The sequence below is a fragment of the Carettochelys insculpta genome, chromosome 3 (genome assembly GCF_033958435.1).
Source record: "Carettochelys insculpta isolate YL-2023 chromosome 3, ASM3395843v1, whole genome shotgun sequence".
Taxonomy (NCBI): domain Eukaryota; kingdom Metazoa; phylum Chordata; order Testudines; family Carettochelyidae; genus Carettochelys; species Carettochelys insculpta.
The window spans coordinates 58,413,701-58,426,133 of record NC_134139.1 but is presented as its reverse complement, the minus strand read 5'-3'; the positions used below and the strand labels follow the sequence as shown (position 1 = coordinate 58,426,133).

The 12,433-nt window shown below is 37.4% G+C and overlaps 1 protein-coding gene across 1 annotated transcript in view; it reads left to right on the top strand.

Moving 5' to 3' along the window:
* IARS2 (isoleucyl-tRNA synthetase 2, mitochondrial) overlaps positions 1-12,433 on the top strand; it is a 76,424-nt gene that overhangs the window by 35,925 nt on the left and 28,066 nt on the right. The window contains exons 14-18 of the mRNA XM_074989939.1: positions 277-370; positions 7,002-7,110; positions 8,983-9,085; positions 11,278-11,403; positions 11,894-12,025. Of these exons, the coding sequence (XP_074846040.1) occupies positions 277-370; positions 7,002-7,110; positions 8,983-9,085; positions 11,278-11,403; positions 11,894-12,025 (564 nt within the window). The remainder of the gene's footprint in view (positions 1-276; positions 371-7,001; positions 7,111-8,982; positions 9,086-11,277; positions 11,404-11,893; positions 12,026-12,433) is intronic.

The following is a 12,433-nucleotide window of genomic DNA, read 5'->3' as shown; positions in this document are numbered from 1 at the left end:
TCACAGTGGCTTCTGACTTTTTGGGGGGAAGGAAGAAGGGAAGGGAGGAAAGAGGGCGATCAGTCTTCTGAAAAGTGATCATTGCACGTAATTTTGTATTTAATCTCTTGCAAAATGTGCATGTTTCCTGACATCTGCAAAATTCATGGACCAAAACCAAAATCTGCTGTAGTTGTTGTTTTTACTTCGGAAACACTCACCTTCTTCCAGCTAAAGGTATAAAACATTCTGTTTATATTTACTCTTATGAATACTGTTTAACTGTTATTTCATTAGGTTGGCAGTCGCGATGTACTGGATTACGTACAGGGACAAGATGTCCTGGATATCTGGTTTGACAGTGGAACTTCCTGGGCTTATGTTTTGGAAGGTATCAGCTGATACATATTGAATATTCTTCTTAGGTATTTGGTTGGCCAGAAGTACTACTTTTGTGCACAGCACCACTGAAGTCAATGGAATCAAGTGGGTATATGACAGTGTAAAATTTGGGATCATGTCATTGATTGCAAAGCTTTTTAAGAAGAGGATATGATATTTGCAAACTCATTTTCAGTATTGTGAAAGTTCATGGTTACCATTGGTCATTCTGGCATGTGAAGTACCATATCATTTTTTAAAATAAAAAAAGTAGTTCATGTTCATAACTGGAGGACAGACCTCAATTTATTTTGAATTGACATATTTTTAAAAGTTGTGGTGTTGCGTGCTGACTTTGTCTTTCAGAATTTATTCAGAAGTGACAGTTTCTGCATTGCTGTACAGTGCTGTACGTCAGTGGTAATTCTAGTCTTATTTCTGATCATTTTCTATAGCAAGTGTAATTTGCTGTGCCTTTGTATTGCATTTTCTGATGCAAACCCTTACTGTTGAGTAGACCTATCTCTGTTTTCTTTACTTTTTCACATTACAAAAGCAAAGATGTTTAGTTTCTGTGGTACCATAAAGTTGTAATTATGTTAGCAACCTAAAGAAAACAAAGGAAGCAACCTGAAGAGAACAAAGGAGAGAGAATTTTTAAAAATTTTAGAAGTACTTGATATATCTACAGGTGACTCGAAAGTCAGGTGCCATTTCTGGGTAAGAAGCTACTGCAGCACATAGTCTGTTGACCTTTAAACCAGGAGTATATAGTTGTGTGATAGCAATCTTGCTGAATTGTAAAACATGTTGGCCTTAGAGTTTTTATTTCCTAGCAACGCATAAGGCAATGGTGTCATCAACAAACAGTATATTTTCCAAAGGACACTTGCATACATCAAAGTTCATATTTGTAAAATTAGTTGAATTTGTAAAAAGTGAATGTACCAGAGCTGTTTAAGTTCCTAAACACCTAAAGAAACAGTTGTTACAGGATGCTTTGTTTTATTTTCTTGAACTAATTGTTCAGTGACTGTAGTCCTTAGCAAGCTGCATAAATGCTATTCAAAGTATTCGTAAGTGATCAGGAGTAATGGGTAAGCAGTGAGGTGGCAAAATTTGCAGATGATACAAAACTGCCCAATATAGTTAAGTCTAAAGCAGACTGAATAATTTCAAAAGCTCTCTCAGAATTAAGTGACTGGGCAACAAAATGGCAGATGAGTTTTAATGTTGATAAATGCATAAGTAATGCATATTGGAAAACATACTCCCAACTACACATCTGAAATGATGGGGACTAAATTAGCTGTTACCACTTGACAGATTTTGGAGTCATTTTGAATATTCTCTGAAAATATCCACTCAACATACAGCACGAGTCATAAAAAGCAAAGAGAATGATAGGAATAATTAAGAAAGGGCTAGAGCAGGGTGGGGTGTGTGTATCCGACCTTTCTTCGTTGGGGGCCACATGGAAATATTTTATATGTTCCAGGGACCGGACACAAAATAGCCCCAATCCCGCCCCCGTCCTAGCCCCTCACAGCCCCAAACCACTGCCTCGCCCCACCCCGAGGGTTAACCCCTCGCAGCCCTAAACCCAGAATTAACTTACCTTATGCAAGAGCTCTGCATGCTGCTGCTCCCCACTGTTCCGTCTGCAGCTGCTTGGCACCCCCCAGCTCTCCTACTCCCTTCCCCCACATACAGCATAGCAGGCACAGGTCCCAGCTCTGCCGTGCTGAAATAACGGGGCTCAATTTAATTGGTTTAATGGCTGGATCCCTCCCTGTGGCTGTTAAACTAATTAAATTGCGTTCTGCTTTTTCAGTGTGGCAGGGCAGGGAGCCAGAGGATGAGAGAGTGGCAGCAGCAGTGGGTGCTGCAAATGGCTCCTTAAAGAGACACATGCAGCTTGGAGCTGCACGCTGGCTTTACAGGCCCAATTCTGGTCCATGGGCCACGTGTTGGCCACACCTGGGCTAGAGAATAAGACAGAATATATCTTATTGCTTCTCTGTAAATCCATAGTACATCAACATCTTGAATACTGTGTATAGATGTGGTCACCTCATCTTAAAAAAGATACGTTGGCATTGGAAAAAGTGTAGAAAAGGGCAGCAAAACAGTTGCCATAGGAGTGATTAATAAGATAGGGACTTCTCAGCTTGGAAAAGAGAGGACTAAGGGGAGATATGGTGGTGGTCTGTAAAATCATGACTGGTGTGGAAAAAATGAATAAAGAGTTATTTACTACTTCCCATAATGCAAGACTAGAAATTAATAGGTAGCAGATTCAGAACAAACAAAAGAAATTACTTCTTCACACAGTGCACAGTCAACCTGTGGAACTCCTTGCCGGAGGCTGTTATGAAGGCCAAGTCTTGAACATGGCTCAAAAAAAGATCTAGATAAATTCACGGGGGATAAGTCCATCAGTAGTTGTTAGCCAGGATGGCCAGGATTTGTGTTGTCAAACCTCTGTTTGTTAGAAGATAGAAATGGAAGATGGCCCATTTGATGGTTATCTGTTCTGTTCATTCCTTCTGGGGCAACTGGCATTGGCCAATCCTGGAAGACGGGATACTGAGATAGATGGACCTTTGCTCTAACCCAGTATGACTATTCTTAGGGGATGCTATGTTTTCAGAGGTGGGTCTCCCACATTTCCAATCATGGTCATTTGCATCCGACCCATGGAGAGTTTATTACTTCTGCCACTTGGAGCAAATACAAATTTGTTTTATCTTCCAACCCAAGAGTAGCCAAAGCCACCACTCTTTTCCAACCAACAAAAGAGTGTCTATGCCTATCGGTCTGGAAATTGCTGAATGGGAAGGTCATATTTTATTTACAGCAATCAAAGAATTTATTTTTCAGCATCAAGTGGCTGTCCTGGTTTTCTGCTTTACGGTAACTTAAGCATTCAGTTGAAAAAATAAAATCCTCCACAATGGAAATTTGTATTAAACGGATCACCATATTGATCTGAGCCTCTTCCATATGAGTGACAGGGAAAAAAAGATGAACAGCTGTATCAGGCAAGCTAAGAGCATCAGATTATGAAATCCAAGGATCTCTTGATGGAAAGCACCTTACAATTCCTCCACTTCTATTTAAGGAGGTTGTTGGCTCAGACATCTCAGCTGACTACCACTGTAACTCTTATTTCTGGAGAGAGAGGCAGTTTTCTCATAAAATTAGATACCAAACTCTTTACAGGATAATTAATATTTTATTACAAATAATGTACAGCTTGGAATTAAATAGTTGTATTTAATATATTTGTTATTTGTTGATAAATGGCTTAAAGCAGAACATTTTTCTCTGTCTACAAGGTTTGTTTACGGACTCTCCGCATATTTAATCAATTTATCAAGTGTTTTGCCCAATCTAGCTTTATTTGGCTTGAGTAGACTTCACTGGATTTTTTTGTTTTGCTTTCCCCAACCCCGCTATCTCATAGCATAATTTTTTCCCCAAGTTCATCCATCTTATTACCTAGCTATATTCCATTTGAGTTTCCTGGACTAATTAAGCTCTAGTCTTCGAGTTTCATATTTTAGATGCTGAATGTGTTGTGTTATGTGTTTCTCCTACACGCATTCTAGGGGGTCACATAGTTAAGACATGAACATCTAATTTGACTTAATCTTTTCTTACCATTCAACTCCTATAAATTCAAGACAGAAGAGAAGGAAAAAAATCTACATCGTATAAAAATATGCCCAAAGTTATGTGGCATTTTGGATCCAATTCCACCAGTGTTAAATCCAAACTGTTGTCCTCTTGGTTTGGGATGTGATGCTTCAACACATGCATACGTGAACTACATTTCTTTTTCTGCTGCGATGTTCTATTTCAAGGTCTTATTTGTTAGCTGTCTGATCATACTTGGGTCTCTTTTGGTACTCCTAATGAAGCACTTTCATTGATCCTGAAATTAACATTTCATTTTTATAATTCTAATGTAGGACTATTTTCCAGTCATATATAAACCTCTGTGATCATAGTGTTGAAAAAAGGACTTGGTATCACTGATATTTTACTGTAGAATAGACTTTTGATATAAGAACATCATATATCATTTACATCCTAAGGTCCTATTTCCACAAAGACATGCAAACTTATGTTTAACCCCACTGAGCAGAAAAATGATGGCTAGTGATACATTTGCAAAGATAGCATACATTGGCTAACTTACTTGCTTATATTTCATTCAAATTTTTTTCTCTGACAACAAAATGACTCTTTGCACCTCTGTTTCAGATGAAGTGAATAATTTATTTAAAACTGTTGAATTCAGTTGTGTTATTTTAGCATGTGTAGGTTTTTGTGGTATCATGGACTAGGGCCCATATCCAAAGCCTGGTGAAGTCAATGGAAAACTGTCTCACTCCCAGTGTAAGGGAAGAATTTAACTTTCAGAGCCATAATTATTTCTCTATCTCCCTTGTTAACGTTTAACTGAATGAATGTGATTAGTTTACAGTGTGCCTAAGTGTACTTTTTAACTTTTTGTGCTGACCAAAAGATTTAAAATAAAACTTGGGTAGTTGTTGTTGGCATTATAAAGTACAATATGTTTTAATCTACAGGCTAAAGTCTGTAAGATCAAAGATATAGAATCTTGAAATCCCTACCAAAAGGGATCATAAAGTACAATGTACTCCTTAATCACCTGTAACCTATAGCTGATTAATTTTAAAAAAAACAACTGAAAACTTCAGAACTTTCACACAGTTTTGCACATAGTTAAGGAATTTATACTCTGTTCTAAAATAAAGTTGACAGAAAGTCAGTACTATCTTACTGTTTTTCATTACAATTGGGATGAGAACTACCTGGTAGATTTACACAATGGATTGTAAATTAATTAATTAGCTTTAAATACAGACTGAGTAATACTATTTCTAGGGACACATAATCAAGAATTGATTAAAAAATGTAAAGGCTACTCACCAGATCGTGCTGTCTTTGCAAACTTACCATTATATCTACTTTCTGTCAGTCAACAAAGACCAGCTCTAAAAGATGTAATTTGACTCAGAAGGGTAGCCATGTTAATCTGTAGCTCCACAAATTATAAGTAGTACTGTGGCACATTGAGACACAATTTTATTAGGTCATCAGCTTTGGTGGATAAAACCCACTTCCACAGATACAAATTGAATATTTGTAGATTGTTTAGCTTCTTCAGCCATCTAAATTTGAATACCTTTATTAAAAGATAATGTCTTTTCTTTATTTGCCCTACTCTGTAAGAATTAAAATTTTCTAGCAATTGACATGCCAGAGAAAAATAGTCTATGTATGGTAAATCGGTAGTAGATACCAAAGTTATTGCTGTTCTTGCTTTATAAAACTGCATCTTTTTTTTTTTATGGCCTACTTATTCATTACAATTATTGGGCTTATTTTGTCTTTACATGTATTTTGCAGTCTCTTGCTGCAAAAATTAATATGTTTATTGTGCTTTCTAACGAGGTCTTTTTGGATTTTCTTGAAGAAATAAATTAATGTTATAGGAAAAAAAAGAAAAAACCAAATTCCACCCACGCATCTTAGTTAGCAGTGACTGAACATCTTTGACCTTTGTAATGTTGAACTTTTTTATTACAGGATGGATCTGAATATCGAAACTTCTAGTAAGCTAAATAAATAGATAAAGGTTGTAAACACAAGGTAGAAAGAGAGGTATTGTCTCAGGTGGTTCCGGGGGAAGATGAAAGGAGCTATTGAATGAACTTGATTACAGGAATCGTCTCATAGAGGTAGCCCTGTTAGTTTGTATCTTCACAAAATAAAAAATCAGTGTTTTAGCACTTTAAAGACTAACAAAATGATCTATTAGGTAATGAGCTTTCATGGGACAGACCCACTTCTCAGTTTTCCAGATCTGAAGAACTGGGTCTGTCCCATGAAAGCTGTTTGCCTAATAAATCATTTTGTTAGTCTTTAAAGTGATATAGGACTGTGTTTTTTTTTTTCTTCTGATTAGAGGAAGATTTTTTGCTAAAATGAGGAAAAATTTTCCTTAGGCAAGACTGTGTACTAACCGCCAATTCACACCCACCTCCATCCCTTTTGACTACCCGTGTGACTTCAGAGACTTTTGGGTTCCCAGGACTTGTACTGTTTGTACCACAGTTGCATACCAAGCTGTTAATTTCATTGTTTATTTGAAACCTGCCGGTTTCTCATTAATTAATGCATGGAAAGATCCCTGAGTTCCTGATATGAAATGTTAGTAAAAAACAGGCTGCATTGTTATACCCCATATTTTCATAATTCTGTAATACTTTGTCAGAGGCCCATTTGGGAAAGTAACCATTTTGGTTGCATATAAATTCTCATAGAGTAACAAGTCTCAGCATTTAATGTTACCGGCTTAAGTAGTTTGAAACGTTAGCCTGATAACTTACACAAGGAATTGTTGAAAGCAATGTATGTTTTTTACAATAGTGAGTAAACTACTTTTTTGTTAAAAGAACAGAAGCTTAGTGTTCTATAACCACTTACTGATATGTTTTGTTTTTTTTTACCACGATCCTACAAGTGTTTTGGAATCTAATATGAACTGATGTGTGGATTTTTTTTTTTTTAAATCAGTTGACAACATATTTTTTTCTTTTCAGGTGCAGATCAAAGGGCAGATTTATATTTAGAAGGAAAAGACCAGTTGGGAGGCTGGTTTCAGTCCTCTCTCTTAACAAGTGTGGCAACAAGAAAAAAAGCACCTTATAAGTAAGTGTTTGGTCCACAACATGGTCATTGAGTGAGCATTTATATAATGGGAGTATAGTTATCTGAACAGAGAATATGAAGAAACTTTTCCCCACAAAAATCATCACAAAATCTTAAGGCGGTATCCATACATTTTGTTTAAGGTTTCCTCAAAGGTTTATTATCACAGTACATTTATCTTCTGCTGAACTTGTTTTTCTCATTCTGAATAAATGCTTTCTGTCATTATTTCCACAGTTTATTGTGTTTGTTTATCTCATTCACTCAGGTTACACTTCATTGTATGTTCAGGTTTTGCCAGTTACCATTGGTATCGCCTATTCTTGCCTCCCTATCGCACTGCCCAGATCAGAGTCTTACCTTAATATGGGACATATATTATGGCAACTCACTCTGATTGTAAATTGAACAACAGGGAGTGGTGACTAAGTAGTGTGTCCTCGTGTTTTTGAACCTTGAACCTAACATGAGTGGCAAAGCTGTCACCTAAGGGTAAAATGTAGGGCTGTCCAGTGATTAAAAAAAAACTAATCGCATTTTAAACCACACTGTTAAACAATAATAGAGCACCATTTTAAACATCCAAGATTATTTGTAACGATATATTGATTTCAGTTACAACACAGAACATAAACTGTACAGTGTTCATCTGTATATGTTTGATTACAAATATACGGACTGCAAAAAGAAAATAAATGGTATTTCTCAATTACCCTCATAATTGTAAGCAAGCTTGTTTGAATAATTTATTGAACAAGAGGAGAGACTCAGTGGACTTGTAGGCTCTAGAGTTTTACATTGTTTTATTTTTGAGTGCAGTTATGATAAAAGTAATTCTACATTTGTAAGTGGCATTTTCTTGACAGAGATTGCAGATTAAGGTTGTTTTTTTACAGTCCAAATATTCATAATCAAAGGGAGCACTGTACACTTCATATTCTGTGTTATATTGATTTCAGTTTTATATGACTATGGAGAAAAGTACCCAAAATATGTATAATAAATTTAAATTGGTATTCTGTTAGTGTGTCTACACATGCCCCCTCTGAAAGGAAGGGGCATCTGTAGACACAGCCTTATTGTTTAACAGAGTTATAATTAAAGCTGCAGTTAATTGTGATTAATTTTAATTATTTTTTGAGTTAATCACTGGAGTTAACTGTAATTAATTCAGTCCTAGTAAAAACAAGCAAATAATTTAAGATTTTATTTTAAAGAAAGTTTTTAGCTCCTCTGGTTGCACAGAAACCAGTGAACAGATGCAGTAATTTGGGTTATTGAATCGATTGCATTGGGGAATATGCAGTGTATTGAATTCGTTACTGTTTAAGAAAGAAAGGAAACATAATACTTGGATTTTAATAAACACTGAGGCTGTGTCTACACTAGCACAAATCTTTGAAATGGCCATGCAAATGGCCATTTCAGAGATTACTAATGAGGCGCTGAAATGCATATTCAGTGCCTCATTAGCATGCTGCCGGCTGCGGCTCTTTGAAATTGCTGCTTTTCGCTGCTGTGCAGCTCGTCCAAACGGGAGTCCTTTTTGAAAGGATCCCGCCAACTTCAAAGTCCCCTTATGGAATAAGGGGATTTCGAAGTTCCAGGGGTCATTTCAAAAAGGACCCCCGTCTGGACGAGCCGCGCAGCAGCAAAACGCGGCAATTTCAAAGAGCCGCAGCTGGCAGCATGCTAATGAGGCACTGAATATGCATTTCAGCGCCTCATTAGTAATCTTCGAAATGGCCATTTGTGTGGACATTTCGAACATTTGTGCTGGTGTAGGCACAGCCTAACAGATACAAATCTTAAGGCTTAATTTATTTTTCTGTAATATTGACATGTTTTTGGTTTTTGTTTCTTTTTCCTTAGGACTCTAGTGGTTCATGGATTTACTCTTGGTGAAAAAGGAGAGAAGATGTCTAAATCTATTGGCAATGTGGTTGATCCTGACGTAGTAATAAATGGAGGCCAAGTAAGTCATTACACCAGAGTTTCCCAATTTTATTTGGCCACAGAATCCTTTTAAACTCGGAAGAATTGGGCAGAACTCCATTCCCAGGCTCCACCGCCCTTGGCCCCCCAACCCACCCCCCATCTCCAGGCTTTACCCGCTTCAGCCCTCAGCCCCCATCCCACAAACTCACTGCCCCCAACCCCAGGATTAATCCCTCTCATCCCCAAACCCGCCCCCTCCCTCATCCCCAGGATTAGCTCACCTCAGCCCCAGATTGGCCCCCAGGACTAATTCTTCTTGTAGGGTTTACTTACGTGATTTGATAAAAAGAACATATTTTCTCTTTTTGTGTCAGAAAAGGGGGGTAATGACCTTCCAACTTTAAAGGTAATGTGAAATACTATGAAGCAAACAATTATTTAAAGACCATAATATTTATTAGGTTCTGTCAATTACAGTTAACTCATGTAATTAATTCGAAAATTGTGATTAACCAGAGTTTTAATCACATCATTAATCAGTAGCCTACCAGTTGAAATTCATTAAATACTTGTGGCTATTTTCTATAGTTTCAGATATTGATTTTTACGATACAGAATACAAAGTGTGCAATGCTTATGTTATATTATTACAAATATTTGCACAATAAAATGATAGATAAAACAGAGGATTTTTCAGTTCACCTCAGACAAGTACTGCAGTACAATCTCTTCATTGTGAAAGCATAAATTACAAATGTAGATATTTTTGTTAGATAATTGCTCTCAAAGCCAAAGCAATGTATAACTTTAGAGCCTACCATTGCACTTGGTCCTACTTTTTGTTCAGCCCATTGCTAAGACAAACAAGTTTGTTTACATTTATGGGAGATAATTGTGCTCACTACTTATTTACAATAGTATCTGAAAGTGTAAACAGGCATTCCTGTAGTACTTTTTTACCCAGTTTTGCAAGGTATTTATATACTATATATGCTGAACATTGGTATGTGCCTTCATACTTCAGCCATTCTAGGCAATATGCAATGTGAAATTTCTAAAGCTAGCCAGAGCACTCAACCCAATGTTGAAGAATCTAAAGTTCCTTCCAGAGTCTAAGAGCGATGAAGTATGGAGCATGATTCTTAAAAATGTAACATTCTGGCTGTGTCTACACTTATGAAAAAAACTCCAAAATGACCATGCTATTGGCCAAATCAAAGAATACTAATGAAGCACTGAAATGAATATTCAACACCTCATTAGCGTGGTGCCAGCCACAGCACTTCGAAAGTGCTGCAGTTCACTCACCCACAACTTGTCTACATGGGGTTCCTTTTCAGAAGGACCCTGCCAACATCAACATCCCCTTATTCCCATCAGCTGATAGTCCTAAGGAAAATATCAGCTGATAGTAATAAGGGGATTTCAATGTTGGCAGGGTCCTTTCGAAAAGGATCCCCATGTAGACGAACCGCGCACTTTTGAGGTGCCGCAGCTGTCAGCATGCTAATAAGGTGCTGAATATTCATTTCAGCGTCTCATTAGTATTCTTTGATTTGGCCATTAGCATAGCCATTTCAAAGTTTTTTGTAAGTGTAGACGTAGCCTCTGATGCGGAAATTACAGAACCTGAACTAACAAACAAGAAAATTAGCCGTCTGCAGGTGGTATCTGACTCAGATGATGAAAAATGAATATGAGTCAGTCCATTCTGCTTTGGATTGTCATTGAGCAGAACCCACCAGCAGCATAGACTTGTGTCCTCTGGAATGGTGGTTGAAGCCTGAAGGGACATATGAATCTTAGGCTATATCTACACTAGCTCCCTTCTTCAAAGGGGGCACGGTAATCAGCCCAAGTGGGGAATAGCAATGAGGTGCTGCGATGCATATTCAGCACCTCATTGGGCTAATTCTTGCCATGGCAACTTTGAAGTTCCCAGGCAACTCTGAAGTGTCCTTGCTCCCAATTTTTGGGGAGGCAGTAATTGCTGTGGGCTCATCTGACGGTGCTGCTGTAACAGAGATAGTAAAAACCAAGGGAGGGTACCTAAATTGCGCAGTGTACATGTCAATTAGAATTGTCCACAGACAGATCTTTTGGGCACAAATACAAACCTGCTGTTGCTGACCTGGAGTTTTACTGGACTGGTTTTAAAACATTGTTGCGTTGTCTTAAATTGCAAATAAGCAGCAGTGAAAAGAGCTTTGTCTTTTGGTCAATGAGCAGGACCACAGCAAGGAGCCTCCCTATGGTGCTGACGTCCTTCGCTGGTGGGTGGCAGAATCAAATGTTTTTACGGAGGTGCTGATTGGACCAGCTGTACTTACTGCTGCAAAAGATGATATAAACAAGGTGAGAAGTGAATAGGATGCAGATGATTTTAAGAGAACCCATCCTCTTCACGTTCAGTTTTTATGTTTACGAGTAGAATCCATATTGAAACCAATAACTGCTAGCTTTGAAATTTGTTGCAATGGAGTGCATCAAAGCTTTTCTGTTAGCTGGAAATGAAGAGTATTTTTTCCCAGGCATGTAATTACTGTTGCTGCCTTTTGTGATGTGCTCGCCAAATAGCAATGTATTTTATGGAACTGTGTTCTTTTGCTTGCCTCCCTTTGTCTACTGTACAATGTATGTAACCCTGTTTTTTCACAGTTCTTCTGTTATCATCCTTTGGTACAGGCACTGTATTTTGTAATTATTTGGATGCATCAGTTAGAAAAATGGCTGAGCTTTTTATTGTATTTAAATTTTAACTGAGAGAATGGAAATCTCTTGTGTGTCTTGTTTGCTCTTCATTCAGTTGAAAAGGTTTCATTTAACAACTCTGGTTTATTGCTAGCTCCGGAATACACTATGCTTCCTGTTGGGAAACATGGCTGACTTCAATCCAGATACTGACTCCATCCCGAGTTCAGAGATGTATGTAATAGACCAATACATGCTACACTTACTACAAGATTATGCTAATAAGGTGAGCGTGAATAATGTTTCTATACTGTGTATTTTATTAGACAAGGTGGGTTGTTGGTGATTAATTTAAATTGGGAATATGTCTCTGGGGAAAATATTGATAAGCGTATCTTGGGTTATTTTGAAGAAGAAAATTTAAATAGGAACTTGTCCAATAATGGAGCAAAATGAAGATCTCCCTTACATTTGTGATAAGGAAATAACTGTCACATGCTGTATTTAAAGTTGAATCCTTTCCATTATAAATGCCAACTTTGGACAAGCAAAAGGTCACTTTAGGCTAATTTGGCATGCATCTTTATTATATCATACATGGAGATAGCTTGTAATAATGTTTTAGGAATGTAGAAGAACATTTAATATTCATGTTGCCATTCAGATATAGGCTGTTTTGAAAAACTAGAGTCTA